Below are 15,701 nucleotides of genomic sequence, written 5' to 3'. Positions count from 1 at the left end.
TTTGAGAGAGCATACTTAAATTCACACAGGACACCGGATAAGACAGGAAAAATACTCCAGATATAACAGACTGACCCTAGCCCCCCGTGTGGTGATAGAATGTGGTGATAGAAATATGTAGGAATAGAGGTAACATTCTAATAGTTCATTTCTATAACCCCATCAAACCTCTCAAATTAGCACAGTTAGAAGGCAGTGGTTAGAGCATTGGAGTAGTAACCGAAAGGTTGATAGATCGAATCCCTGAGCTGACAAGGTAAGAATCTGTCGTTCTGCCCCTGAACAAGGCAGTTAACCCACTGTTCCTAAGCCGTCATTGTAAATAAGAATTTGTTCTTAACTGACTTGCCTAGTTAAGAATAACAAATAGACAAACATTGGCAGAAGAATGTCCTCACTGAAGAGCGGTCATAGGATGCCACCATTTCAACCGGTCAGTTCGTCAAATTTCTGCCCTTCTAGAGCTGCCCCGGTCAACTGTAAGTGCTGTTATTGTGAAGTGGAAACGTCTAGGAGCAACAATGGCTCAGCCACAAAGTGGTAGGCCACACAAGCTGACAGCATGGGACCACTGAGGGGTGTAGAGTGTAAAAATTGCAACACTCTCTACAGTGTTGCACATTTTCTACGGAAGTTTACGTCAGCACAAGAATTGTTCGTTGGGATCTTCATGAAATGGGTTTCCATCGCCGAGCATCTGCACACATGCGCAATGCCAAGCGTCTGCTGGAGAGGTGTAAAGTGCGCCACCATTGGACTCTGGAGCAGGGGAAACGCGTTCTCTGGAGTGATGAATCACACTTCACCACATGGCAGTCTGATGGACGAATCTGGGTTTGGCGGATGCCAGGATAACGCTACAGGTCCAAATGCATAGTGCCCACTGTAAAGTTTGGTGGAGGAGGAATAGTGGTCTGGGGATGTTTTTCACGGGTCTGGCTAGTCCCCTTAGTTCCAATGAAGGGAAATGTTAATGCTGCAGATTATAGTGACATTCGACTATTCTGTGCTTAATTGAGTATCTTACATGTGTGATTTAATGAAAGTAAACATTTTATATCACTTTTTTTAATTTGCCGCGCTGCATTTTCCCAGTTTTTTGCCCAAGTGGGACGTAAACGTCCCCTATCCTAAAGATTAACTCAGAAAGCGTTGAGACCTCGACACATCTTTTTTTCTGGGCTAAAAGCCCATTTGGTCAAACTTGTGCTCATCATCTTCGAAGTCTTTTCCATTTAGGAGAAATGGGCATGCCGTTTGGTGATGTTTTGTCCATTTGCAATAAGCAGCCAGTCACCATCTGGTGGAATTTTCCAGAACAGCGGAAAAATGTCCAAACATGTATTTTATAAAATGGAAACCAAGTGTACGAGAGACTTTAATTGATGACGACCTCTCTGGGATATGTGGGACGCTAGCATCCCACCTGGCCAAAAGCAAGTGAAAATGCAGAGCGCCAAATTCAAATCAATTACTATAAAAATCAAACTTTCATGAAATCACACATGTAAGATACCAAATTAAAGCTACACTCCAGCCAACATGTCAGATGTTAAAAACGCTTTTCGGGGAATGAAAACGATGCTATTATCTGAGGATAGCGCCTCCGTAAACAAAGAGAGAAAGGCATATTTCAACCCTGCAGGCGCGACACAAAACGCAGAAATAAAAATATAATTCATGCCTTACCTTTGATGAGATTCTTTTGTTGGCACTCCAATATGTCCCATAAACATCACAAATTGTCCTTTTATTCGATTAATTCCGTCGATATATATCCAAAATGTGCATTTATTTGGCGCGTTTGATCCAGAAAAACACCGGTTCCAACTTGTGCAACGTGACTACAAAATATCTCAAAAGTTACCTGTAAACTTTGCCAAAACCTTTCAAACTACTTTTGTAATACAACTTTAGGTGTCTTTTAATGTAAATAATCGATAAAATTGAAGATGGGATGATCTGTGTTCAATACAGGAGGAAAACAAACTGTAGCATGCTTTCAGGTCACGCGTCTCTATCAAACAGTACACTTCAAGTTACCCTCGTTCAAGTTGGCCGTACTTCTTCATTACACAAAGGAAAAACCTCAACCAATTTCTAAAGACTGTTAACATCCAGTGGAAGCGATAGGAACTGCATGAAGGTCCCTTAGAAATCTGGATTCCCAATTGAAAAGAGAGTGACATTGAAAAGACATTGAAAAGAGAGTGACCTCAAAAATAAAATCTGAACTGTTTGTCCTTGGGGTTTCGCCTGCTAATTAAGTTTTGTTATACTCACAGACATGATTCAAACAGTTTTAGAAACGTCAGAGTGTTTTCTATCCAAATCCACTAATAATATGCATATCTTATCTTTTGGGGATGAGTAGCAGGCAGTTGAACATGGGCATGCATTTCATCCGGGCGTGAAAATACTAAACCCTGTCACCAAGAAGTTAACCTCTCTGGTATAAGTTTGAAGCTAGCGTCCCACCTTGACAACAGCCAGTGAAATTGCAGGGCGCCAAATTCAAAACAACAGAAATCCCATCATTAAAATTCCTCAAACATACAAGTATTATCCACCATTTCAAAGATAAACTACTTGTAAATCCAACCACAGTGTCCGAATTCAAAAAGCTGATGTGTTGCGGTGGTGCTTCTGGAGAATAGACAGACAGAATAGATAGGTAGGGAGCAGTGGAGGCTGGTGGGAGGAGCTATAGGAGGACGGGCTCATTGGAATGAATGGAATGGAATTAATGGAACGGAGTCAAACGTGGTTTCCATATGTTTGATGTGTTTGATACAGTTGAATGTGACATAAATTAGAATAATAAAAGGAATAATAAAAAAAAGCTAGATGGAATTAAAAACGTACATTTGCAGAAATATAAAGGGAAGGCTCTCAAACACATTTACTCTACATGACAGAGAAGCATGTCAGTTCTATGTAACACATTTCTTTCTGACCGTTCTGCCCTCTGATTACAGCTAACATGCTGTGAATGTGGGCTGTTAATTGCTAATGACTGTCACTTGCTGCCAGTGTGATTGGCTACCAGATAAAACACCTGGGGAGGGCCACATGCGACATCAATTACTGTGTTCCAGTGGTATAGTTTACAGCTGGGCTGTGCTTGGTTGTTTAACAGTGTTGGGCCACTTACAGGCCAAAGCTCCCTTTTTGCATGATGCATGTTTTTGAATGTTTGTAAGTCTTCTGAGCTTTTCTTATGCAGTGTACTTGTTACATCTGGAAATGTTAATGAGTTATATATTTTTGTATTATCTTAGTGTGACATGGATTTTGCTAGCTGTTGCAGTCGCTGGTCTGTTCCAGAGTCCTAGTTCCAAGCCCAGTTCACATCCAGGTTAGTGCTACCTAATTTATTTTTATTTAACCAGGTAGGCCAGTTGAGGATAAGTTCTCATTTAGAACTGCGACAAAAACAACAGTTGTACATAAATGTACAGTCAATAACACAATAGAAAAATATGTGTATATTTATTTTGCAAATGTAGGGAGGTAGGCAATAAATCGGCCATAGAGGTGAAGTAATTACAATTTAGCATGAATAACACTGGCATGATAGATGTGCAAGTAGAGATACTGGGGTGCAAGAGGGTAAGTAATGAGGGTGAGGTAGTTGGGTGTGCTGTTTACAGATTGGCTGTGTACATTGATTGGTAAGCTGCTCTGACAACTGATACTTAAAGTTGGAGGGAGCTGTAAGACTCCAGCTTCAGAGATTTTTACGATTTGTTCCAGTCAAGGATTGGAAGGATAGTCAGCCAACAAGAGCGTACAGGTTGCAGTGGTGGGTAGTGTGTATGGGGCTTTTGTGACAAAACCGGTGGCACTGTGATAGACTGCATCCAATTTGCTGAGTAGTGTTGGAGGCTATTTTGTAAATGATGTCGCTGAAGTCAAGGACTGGAAGGATATTCAGTTTTATGAGGGTATGTTTGGTGGCATGAGTGAAGGAGGCATTGTTGTGAAATAGGAATCTGATTCTAGATTTTAACTTTGGATTGGAGTTGCTTAATGTGAGTCTGGAAGGAGAGTAGTCTAACCTGACACCTAGGTAGTTGTCCACATATTCTAGGTCAGAACTGTCCAGAGTAGTGATGCTATTCGGGCGGGAAGGTGCGAGCAGAAATCTGAGCATGCAATTAGTTTTACTCTCATTTTAAAAGCAGTTGGATGCCACGGAAGGAGTGTTGTATGGCGTTGAAGCTCGTTTGGAGGTTTGTTAGCACAGTGTCCAAAGAAGGGCCAGAAGTATACAGAATGGTGTCATCGGCGTAGAGGTGGATTAGAGAATCACCAGCAGCAAGGGCGATATCATTGCTATATACAGAAAAAAAGAGTTGTCCTGAACTGAACCCTGTGAAACCCCCAGAGACTGCCAGAGGTCCGGACAACAGGCCCTCAGATTTGACACTTAACTCTATCTGAGAAGTAGTTGGTGAGGCAGTCATTTGAGAGCTATTGAGTCTGCCAATAAGAATGCGGTGATTGACAGAGTCGAAATTCTTGGCCAGGTTGATGAATACGGCCGCACAGTATTGTCTTTATTTGATGGCGGTTATGATATCGTTTAGGACCTTGAGCATGGCTGAGGTGCACCCATGACCAGCTTGGAAACCAGTTTGCATAGTGAAGGGACTGTGGGATTTGAAATTGTTGGTGATCTGTTTGTTAACTTGGCTTTTGATTTTGATTTTTTTTTTGAAAGGCAGGACCGGATAGATATAGGTCTATAACAGTTTTGGTCGAGTGTCTCCACCTTTTAAGAGGGGGATGACCGCGGCAGCGTTCCAAACTTTGGGGATCTCATACGATACCAAGGAGGTTGAATAGGGGCTGCAAAAATGTTGGCAGATAATTTGAGGTCCATATTGTTTTGCCCAGCTGATTTGCAGCTCTTTCATAATTTTGGGTGAAGGAGAAATGGGTGGGGGTTTGGGCAGGGTGCTGAGGTGTTGGCCGGGGTAGGGGTTGCCAGGTGGAAAGAATGGCCAGCTGTAGAAAAATGCATATTGAAATTATCAATAATCGTAGCTTTATCAGTGGTGAGTGTTTCCTATCCTCAGTGCAGTGGGCAGCTGGGAGGAGGTGCTCTTATTCTCCATTGACCTTAGTGTCCCAGATCTTTTTGGAGATAGTGCTACAAGGAGCACATTTTTGTTTGAAAACGCTAGCCTTAGCGTTTCTAACCGACTGAGTATATTGGTTCCTGACTTCCCTGAAAAGTTGCATATCGTGGGGGCTATGCGACGCTAGACCCCCCCCCCCCCCCAGTTAAGTCTGGGGTGAACTAAGGGTTATATCGGGTCTTAGTTCTATATATTTTTAGAATGGGGCATGCTTATTTAAGATGGTGAGGAAAGCACTTTTGAAGAGCGCCCAGGCATCCTCCACTGACGGGATGAGGTCAATATCCTTCCAGGATACCTGGGCCAGGTCAATTAGAAAGGCCTGCTCGCTGAAGTGTTTTAGGGAGTGTTTGACAGTGAGGGGTTTTTGTTTGACTGTGGACCCACTACGGGCAATGAGGCAGTGATCACTGAGATCCTGGTTGAAGACAGCAGAGGTGTATTTAGAGGGCAAGTTGGTAAGGATTATATCTGAGTGTTCCCGTGTTCACGGGTTTGGGTTTGTACTTGGTAGGTTCATTGATCATTTGTGAGATTGAGGGCATCTAGCTTAGATTGTAGGATGGCTGGGATGTTAAGCATGTCCCAGCTAAGGTCACCTAACCGTACAAACTCTGAAGATAGATGGGGTGTCCAGGGACCAGCTTCGGGCTGAAGGGGGTCTAACAAGCAGTGAGAAACTTGTTTCTGGAAAGGTGTTTTTTTAAGTAGAAGCTTGACTTATTTGGGCACAGACCTGGATAGCCTGCATAGTTCTGTCATGCTAGCTCTGTAGTAGATTGCAACTCTGCTCCCTTTGGCAGTTCTATCTTGTCGGAAATGCTATAGTTAGGGATGGTCATTGGTGGCCTTCCTAAGCCAGGATTCAGAAACGGCTAGGACATACGGGTTGGCGGAGTGTGCTAAAGCAGTGAATAAATCAACTTGAGGCTTCTAAAGTTAACATGCATGAAACAATGCTTTTACGGTTACAGAAGTCAACCAATGAGAGCGCCTGGGGAATGGGAGTGATGCTGGGAGCTGCAGGGCCTTCTTGGTTAACCTCTACATCACCGGAGGAGTAGGATAAAATGATGGCTGAAGGCCAAAATAACTGGTCGTCTAGTGCTTTCGGAACAGAGTAAAAGGAGCAGATTTCTAGGTGTGGTAGAATAGATTCAAGGCATAATGTACCGACAAGGGTGTGGTAGGATGCGAGTATAGTGGAGGTAAGCCTAGTCATTGAGTGACGATGAGAGGTTTTGTCTCTAGATGCTCCTTTTAAGCCAGGTGAGGTCACTGCATGTGTGGGGGGTGGAACAAAAGGGCTAGCTAAGGCATATTGAGCAGGGCTGGAGGCTCTCCAGTGAAGTAAGACTAACCAAAACAGCAGTAGACAAGCCATCTTGAAAATAGGGAGAGGTATGTGTAGCCGAGTGATCGTAGGGTCCAGTGAGTAACTAGGTGACCTGGAGGCATGGCAATTTCAGACAGCTAGCAGATGGGCCTCGGATGTCGCAACGGGAGAGTCTGAAGTAACCCCCTCGGCCGGTTACATCGGCAGACCAGTCGTGATGGATTGGCGGCGTTCCGTGTCGGCAGCAAATGGTCCAAGTCAATTGGCAAAATTTATTGAACCCCAGGAATTGTCTGGATCTCTTCGGCTAGCCGGGATATTCGATAGCTCGAGGCTAAGTGTCGCTTGCTTCAGGACAGACGTTAGCCAGGAGTAGCCACTCGGATAGCAGCTAGCTAGCTGTGATGATCCAGAGTAAAAGTTCAGCTTGCAGTAGGAATCCGTAGATGTAGTAGAGAAAAAGCAGTCTGATATGCTCTGGTTTGATATTGAGTGATGTCTGAGTCAATGGTGATGACCGCTAGCAGTGGCTGACTACTAGCCGTTAGCTGGCTAGCTTCTGAACGGGGTTCCATTTCTCAAGTATAAAAAAAATATTAGATCCATACCACATTGGGTGAGATGGGTTGCAGGAGAGCATGTTCAGTCTGTAGATTGAGATTCAAAATATATGCGAAGAAAAAATGAGACATGGGACAAGACAGAACATATCTGACTGCTACCCCAAAAGATCTAAGTTGTATAATTTTTGCCTGTACTGCATCTGTACCTACTTAACACTGATCAATATGACTTACTGGCACCTTCTCTCCAAACAGATGGCGGTTTGAGGTCTGAGTGCCTTTGGAATATCATGAGGCTAACATTGGACGAAGCTCTGGCTGTGGGGAGCCAGCTAGAAATTGCTGCCATCAGTGAGTAGATTCTCCATGTTTATGTGAACGTTACACTCAAATCTGCTCTGCTCTTATCCACCACTGTGCTTTCAGATGGCACTGACATTATACCGTTGTCGCCCACCTTGGCTGCCCAGTGTGGATACAGCATGGACTCTGACCCTTGGGGGAATACAAAAGTCTTTGTGTCCTTGTTGGGCTGTTATGTTGACAACCAGGTAAATCTTAAAGGGACATTGAAGTTCACAAATGACAACTTGAGGGGGTTTCTTGATCTGGTGTCTGTTTTAACTCCTTGAATCACTAATGCGTATTCATTTAGGAAAAATGTCAAAAGCTCTTGCAGCACTACCAGCGTTCTAGGTATTCAACCCCTGTTTCAGCCAGTTATGTTTAGTGCGTAATGAACTTGACCCAGTACTAAATTTGTTCCATAGGCGGATGAGACATTTAACCTTGGCCTGCGATTCCAAATGTATGGCGATGGCCTGTCAAAGAAGGTCCAGCGTGACGTGACCGAGACATGCAGCTACTCCCGCTGGGCGTCCCGGGAAATTCTCTGTGACAGGAACTACATGGAGGTGAGGCAATCCTGATCATCCCTAGATTTTCAGGTGGCCATATCAATACATGGCTTTACAGTACATTTGGATCCTGGGGGGTGCTGGCAGGCAATGGTTGGGTTTAGAATTTACTGAGCACGCTTTGAAGACTTGCTCTGTCCCTCAGGTGTCAACCCTCATGGTCACTCCAGAAGTCCCAGTCACCATGGATGGCCAGAAAGTTCAAGAGACCTGGCAGGATGCCATCCCCGACGTATGTCTCATGAATAGGTTTAGTTTTTATACAGCTGGCAAGAATGACTTGTCTGAACTGAGTTGCTATTTTCCCTTGACAGGCCGTTGCGCCAAACAGCATCTGGAAGATGACATTTCACACCCCTGACTCGAAGGTCATGGTGCTGAAGGATGCTCACCGAGCTGGTTACGGTGCAATGACTACCCCAACAAGACTGGTGTTGCGAAGCCCCTACAACATGCCGGAGACCTACGCTGAAGAAGTGAGCCTCTGCCCAAGCATCTTCTGCATCCTGGTGTATCACTTCCCTGTTAGCATGGCAGACATTTATTGGCTAGAATATGCCTGTCATGTAGGAGGATAATTTTCCTTCTCTCCCCAGGTGGCAGGAGTTCCCATGGAGGTCTTCAGTGTGTCCACTTACTACAAGCAGGTTCGCAGGCTGGCCATCATAGTTGCAGCTGCTGCCTGTCCTACAGGTATGTGTATATGCTGTTTAAATGGGACTCTCACTATGTTTTCATTCCTGCTTGGAGTACTGCTGTAGCATAGGGGTTTTGTCCCAGCTTCATGTATCACACCTGACTAAACTGATTGGTGAACTCCCTGGATTGGCAGGTTCGCCACTGAGCTGGGGCAACTTAGCATTGAGGATCACTAATCGATGTGCCTATGGAACTGCTCATTTTCTTCCTCTGCAGGTGGCTTGGTCTTCACTGATGAGGTGATCACCTGGTACGTGCCTCGCCGCATCCCCCCGCTGATCTCTAGCGCCTTCAAGATCCTGGAGACTCACATGGGCATCGATGGCCAGAGGTTGGACAAAACCATGATGGCCATCAGACGCTACAAGCTGTCAATCACAGAGTCTCATGTTGTCATTGAGCTTCCTGTGGGGTCACCTGATGGCTACTACAAGGTCTGACATGACTTACATTTTCATTACGGCACAACTAATAATTTGCAATGGTTAATTAGCATTTTGGACTAGTCCCTTTTCATCTGTTTGGTGCCCACTGAACACAACCCTCTTAAGATTACATTATTTACCTGATTTGTAATTACCTCATTCTGAGTGCAGAGTCACGCCCCAGATTATTCATACCACATAACCTACACTGTTGAACCCATGCTTGAGTTGCTGTGGAGGGCAGAAGACACACAGGCTGACACGCGATATAAAGTCCTCTTTCCCATCACTACCCCTCTGATGCCCAGACCTCCACATGTTACTGAAAGTAAGTCTGCTTCACTTGTAGTAAAGGCAGGCTGTATAGTGCTAAACTGTTTCCCAATGTCTAGTCTAAACAGGTGCTGGCCCAAGTAGGAAGTCATAGCTTGCTGGTCCCTAATACAAAAATGACACTGATGTAGAATATGGCATGTTGGCTCTAATTCTATTACTCTCTGCAATGTTTTGTGCATTAACACACCCCATTAAACTTAGCTGTTTAACCCATGTTGGCCTCTACCCGTTGTCTTCTAGACAGAGTTCCTGAGCAGAAGGTGTTCAACGTCCTCTTAGGGACCTTCCTCCATGATGTGTCGCTGCTGAACATTACTTTCACTACTGGGGTGCTGACTGTCACGGAGTGCAATGCCAGAGGCTTTGACTTTCAGGAGCACCGCTTCGCCAACAGCTCAAAGACCTTCTCGCTACAAGTGCCCTTCTCGGATGAAGTTGTCCTGAAACATGTAAGTCCCTTTGGTCAAATCGATTGTAGAATGTTGTAAATATATTTATGCCAGTATAAGTCTCGTAAAGTAACATTTTGGGATTTTCAGTTTAGAGTACTTGAAAAGATAAAAATCCAATTTTATTTGTCACATACACATGGTTAGCAGATGTTAATGCGAGTGTAGCAAAATGCTTGTGCTTCTAGTTCTGACAATGCAGTAATAACCAACGAGTAATCTAGCTAACAATTCCAAAACGACTACCTTATACACACAAGTGTAAAGGGATAAAGAATATGTACATAAAGATATATGAATGAGTGATGGTACAGAGCAGCATAGGCAAGATGCAGTAGATGCTATCGAGTACAGTATATACATATGAGATGAGTATGTAAACAAAGTGGCTAGTGATGCATGTATCACATAAAGATGCAGTAGTAGATATAGAGTACAGTATATACATATACATGAGAGAAATAATGTATGTAAACATTATATTAAGTAGCATTGTTTAAAGTGGCTAGTGATATATTTTACATCAATTCCCATTATTAAAGTGGCTGGAGTTGAGTCAGTGTGTTGGCAGCAGCCACTCAATGTTAGTGGTGGCTGTTTAACAGTCTGATGGCCTTGAGATAGAAGCTGTTTTTCAGTCTCTCGGTCCCAGCTTTGATGCACCTGTACTGACCTCGCCTTCTGGATGATAGCGGGGTGAACAGGCAGTGGCTCGGGTGGTTGTTGTCCTTGATGATCTTTATGGCTTTCCTGTGACATCGGGTGGTGTAGGTGTCCTGGAGGGCAGGTAGTTTGCCCCCGGTGATGCGTTGTGCAGACCTGACATGCAGAACACTACCAACATGTAATGCTGTTCTTTTTTTCTTTTTTTCTTCCACAATCTGCAGAACCCTAATCCCTTGACAACTGTCTACTTCCTCCCTCTGGTCTTCGGTCTGCTCATCCTGCCTGAACAAATCCCATTCCCCCACCCTGCAGAGCTGGAGGCCTCCCTGGAAGATGTTGGTAAGGCCACTTGGGTTAAATCTCCTCTAGCTCCCTTCAGTAGAATGACTCAAGGATGTTGGGCATCATATTACATGCACCCAGCCAGGTGCTTCAGATCATGACAGAACTGAATTTAAGCTTTACCCCTTTAGTTCTTCCCACGACCACTGGATTCTGTGACCAGGACAATTTCTACATTTCTGTCAAATATGGGAGCCAAGGGGATAACTTCCAGATCATGATGCTTCATGCTGGTTCATGGAGGGAGCTAGACACTGAGCTGTATAGTCTCACTGACAACAACACTCACGTCAGTATCGTAGTGCCGTACACCGCTCCTGATACAGTTTTTGAGGTATGAGGTGTCTGCTCATGTTTACTTGTAGCTCTAATACCACTACACTACCCTTGCAAGCCAAACTTGTGTAACAATGGTGACGCATGTGGATCAGCTAACTTTTTATTGCACTACCTAACAAGCCAGGGGTTGTCAGACTTTTGTCCCCGTTTCCGGATTTGTACATTTCCACGTTGTCTTAATGTAACATGTTTTGAAGTTTAGCTTACTTGGTGCCAATTAGCAGTGACTGTTCCTGACCATCAGTTTAATCTTGTCCAGCTGCTAAATCGTACTTGCCTACCTCTGAATGATTTTTTTTATTTTAAGGCGGTGCAGTCTGACTCTATCAGAGCCAGAGTAGACTTGTTGCTCTTGGAGACCCCTAACATGTGGCAACTCAACGACCTCTCGCTTGCCTGCAACTTCCCCTTGACCATGACTGGTTTGTTTTCAATTTTAAGTCAAATGCTTTATACTTGACTAAGACTATTGGAAAGCTTAAGAGCTGATTTTTAAATAATACAAGAACAGCATGTTGACTTGAGTAAGGGTGCACTACCTTTTCTACACTTGCTTTGTTGAACACTTTGCTTTTATTTCAGAGTGCTACCCCAATGGCACAGTGACTGCACTGGCAGTGAAGGTGGAATCTGTTCGCAACCTAAACCCCAAATACCTGACCTTGAGTGACCAGTCATGTAAACCGGTCTTCAGCAATGACCGCTTTGCTTTCTTCTCCTTCAACCTCAACTCCTGTGGCACCACCAGAACAGTGAGACTGTTTCTGGGCCCATAGTTGTAAAGTGTCTCAGATTAGGAGTGCTGAGCTGTGACCCAGTTTCTAATTGCAGGGGGTATTTGCACCTATGTTAGCACTCCTGCGCTGACACAGGCCCAGTTGTCTAGACTTTACCTTTCTGTACTGTACATGTACTGATAAGTTTGCAGCTCTAATAGGCCTCCCCTCTCTTTGTAGTTCTTCGACAATGTCATGGTGTACGAGAATGAAATCGCCATGCACCACAGCATGGGCAAACATCAAAGTAGGAAAGGTCTAATCAATCCAGACTATCGGTAAGAATGTGCCACTATGTTGTGACCACCCCTCAGTCATATGCATATCCCTCACTGGTTTGACTGATTCTTTCAGGCACACAGTCTCCTGCTACTACCTGGTCAACGACACTGAGACCATGGCATTCCGTACTAGGCCAAGGAACAGCGACCCCAAGGCTGATCCTGGAGTGGGACAACTAGTGGTCCAAATGAGACTAGCCCAGGGTAAAACTAGACTAGTTTGGGTGCAACCCTGTCCCAATATGGGTGTTCTATTCACTGAATGTTGAGGTTACATTTTTACCTTAAACCTCAACTTAAGTAGGCTCAATTTTTCCAACCATAGATGTCTTAACAAATCTTATGGCTGTGGGGGTAGAAGCTGTTAAGTTTCCCCATTCCCTGAAAGTGATGTTAATGAATTATCAAAAATATTTTTACATCTAATCACATGGCTACCCTGACTTTTTGCACCCCCCACACTTTAATAACTCTACCTACTTGTACATATTACATCGACTAACCGGTGCCCCTGTACATTGACTCTGTACCGGTTTATAGCCTAGCTGCTATTTTACTGCTTTTCTTTAATTATTTGGTACTTTTATTTATTTTGTAGTTATTTTTAAAACTGCATTTTAAGTATTTGCAAGGTCTACACCTCTTGGCTCATGTGATATTTCTATTTATCTGTTTTCAGAGGTGTCTTATGACATATTCTACCAAACCGAGGACTACCCAGTGGTGAAGTACTTGCAACAGCCTCTGTATTTTGAAGTGGAGCTGATGCGGTCTACTGACCCTCGGATTGCACTGGTCTTGGAGAACTGCTGGGCAACTCTACATGAGGACAGGACCACTCTACCTAGCTGGGACCTCATTGTGGACCGGTAGCTAGCATGACTTTTGATATACAAACTGAGACTTGTCTTGGGCAGGATAACCAAGTGACATGACTAGGGTTGCAGTTACTAGGATTTAAACATTAAGGGTCTACTTGTCTTAATTTCTTGTTGCCAGCAGTTTGCTTGTCTGCACACTGGGCAAAAAAAGTTAACGTCCCATTTTCAGGACCCTGTCTTTCAAAGAATTTGTAAAAATCCAAATAACTTCACAGATCATCATTGCAAAGGGTTTAAACACTTTCCCCTGCTTGTTCATTGAACCCTAAACAATTAGTGAACATGCACCAGTGGAAGGGTTAAGACGCTTACAAATGTTAGACAATTAAGGTGACCATTATGAAAATGTTGGCCACTAGAGGCCTTTCTACTGACTCTGGAAAAACACCAAGAAAGATTCCCAGGGTCCCTGCTCATCTGCGTGAACGTGCCTTAGGCGTGCTGCAAGGAGGCATGAGGACTGCAAACATGGCCAGGGCAATAAATTGCGACATCCGTACTGTGAGATGCCTAAGACGGCGCTACAGGACAGACAGCTGAACGTCCTCACAGTGGCAGACCATGTGTAACACCTGCACAGGATTTGTACATCCGACCATCACACCTGCGGGACAGGATGGCAACCACTGCCCGAGTTACACCAAGAAAGCACAATCCCTCCATCAGTGTTCGCAGGAGGCTGAGAGAGGCTGGACTGAGGGCTTGTACGTCTGTAAGGCAGGTCCTCACCAGACATCACCGGCAACAACGTCGCCTATAGGTGCAAACCCACCATCGCTGGATAAGAGGTCTGGCAAAGGGTGCTCTTCACTGCCGAGTTGCGGTTTTGTCTCACCAGGGGTGATGGTCAGATTTGCGTTTGTCACCGGAATGAGCATTACACTGAGGACTGTACTCTGGAGCGGGATAGATTTGACGGTGGAGGGTCCGTCATGGTCTGGGGCGGTGTGTCACAGCATCATCAGACTGAGCTTGTGAGATTGCCTACAATGACGTCAACGCTGTGTATTACAGGGAAGACATCCTCCTCCCTCATGTGGTACCCTGACATGACCATGCCATACTGCTCGTTCTGTGTGTGATTTCCTGCAAGACAGGAATGTCAGTTCTGCCATTGCCAGCAATGAGGATGGATCCCATTGAGAACGTCTGGGACCTGTTGGCTCGGCTTTAAGGACACGCTACTCCATTTCTGTTAATCGCATGTCTGGAACTTGTTCAGTTTGTCTCGGTTGTTGAATCTTATGTTCATACAAATATTTACATGTTAATTTTGCTGAAAATAAATGCAGTTGACAGTGAGGACATTTCTTTTGTTTTATATGAACCTGACAACTCACCCTGAATTCTTGCTGCTATATCAATCTCCATTCATTGTGGGGGATGGCCTATGGCAGGAGTGATGTGGATGGGTAGCCAGGCTAAAAATGATTAGAACCCAGGTTCAGTCACTACACACCAAACAGGGAGAGACTACTTGAACTTAACCAAGAAATTGGTGTTCTGTTGCCTAACATTTAAAGCAAATGTATTCTCTTTCTGCCCTCAGTTGTGAGAATCTTGATGACCGCTACATAGTCTTCTATCCAGTTGTTGCAGACGCCAGGGTTCATATACCCGCTCACGTCAAACGCTTCTCAGTCAAGATGTTCACCTTCACCACGGATGAGACAGTCCTGAAAGAACAAGTAATTTAGACCAGTTGCTCTGAAGGGCCTACGTTCTTTGTGACGCTAGCTTGAGTCATAAAAAAAATATATATATATATATATAAACGCTGACTCCTCTCCATAGATCTTTGTTCATTGTGATGCAGACCTCTGCGACACCACCAAACCTGATGGCATCTGCTCTGGCCAGTGTGCAAGCCCCCTTAGGAACGCAAAGCCTCTCAAACCAACGGGCTCAAGAGGTATGTTCATAAGTTTTCCCCCCCACATTAGTATGAACTTCGTCCTGTCCTCCTGACCCTTTGTATGATCTTGTTCTAGGTCGCAGAGCTGCAGACATCAGCCAGCATCGGATCTCATCTGGACCTATTATTCTGTCTGACTCATCCAACTTTGTTTAGAAAATAAGTGTTCCATTTATTTGTTTATGCTTCATTGTACAATTTTAAATAAATTCCGATTGGTTTAGTCAGCACCTTCAGAACTCATTTCTTTCAAACTCTAACGTGGTGCTGAATAATGAGCTAGCTAGTCCAGGGATGACTTGACAAATGGTGTGCCCCCTCAACAGAAGTTGTTGGAACACTGACACTTGGTCATGGCAGTGAAGCTATTTTTCAATAAAGTAATACAATTGTATTAACATTTTAACATTGGTTCAACCCTTTCCAACATTTCAGGACCAGTGCTAACACTGACACAATACCTAAATATTCTAATAACTAAGACTTGACAGTCTTGGTGACCCAGGTACAGGCCTTCTCCCATGCACTGTAAGGCTTTGTCTCAGTGGTGCACAACAGTATTCCCACTGGAAGTAGGAGGGTTGCCCCTTTCACATTGCCAATGCATCCTGTGACAAACTAACCAGGGG

General features: G+C 44.3%; 1 protein-coding gene across 2 annotated transcripts; it reads left to right on the top strand.

Annotated features, from left to right (window-relative positions):
* The first annotated feature begins 3,082 nt into the window (after positions 1–3,082).
* LOC110521038 lies at positions 3,083–15,302 on the top strand. Of its 2 annotated transcripts, none has more exons than XM_036975543.1 (21): positions 3,083–3,198; positions 3,282–3,358; positions 7,302–7,397; positions 7,473–7,597; positions 7,817–7,960; positions 8,109–8,195; positions 8,278–8,439; positions 8,560–8,656; positions 8,879–9,096; positions 9,259–9,415; positions 9,664–9,872; positions 10,760–10,877; positions 11,012–11,214; positions 11,527–11,641; positions 11,802–11,971; positions 12,176–12,273; positions 12,350–12,480; positions 12,956–13,145; positions 14,707–14,845; positions 14,974–15,069; positions 15,149–15,302. In XM_036975543.1, exons 1-21 carry the CDS (start codon positions 3,176–3,178, stop codon positions 15,233–15,235), a joined length of 2,742 nt encoding a protein of 913 aa, XP_036831438.1. In that variant the 5' UTR covers positions 3,083–3,175; the 3' UTR covers positions 15,236–15,302. The 2 variants fall into 2 exon arrangements, with proteins under 2 accessions (XP_036831438.1, XP_036831437.1); XM_036975542.1 differs by having other exon boundaries at positions 14,952–15,069.
* Positions 15,303–15,701: the final 399 nt, after the last annotated feature.

This window comes from Oncorhynchus mykiss, chromosome 4 (genome assembly GCF_013265735.2).
Source record: "Oncorhynchus mykiss isolate Arlee chromosome 4, USDA_OmykA_1.1, whole genome shotgun sequence".
NCBI lineage: Eukaryota > Metazoa > Chordata > Actinopteri > Salmoniformes > Salmonidae > Oncorhynchus > Oncorhynchus mykiss.
Note: the sequence above shows the minus strand (reverse complement) of the source record. Positions and strands in the feature narration are given on the sequence as shown.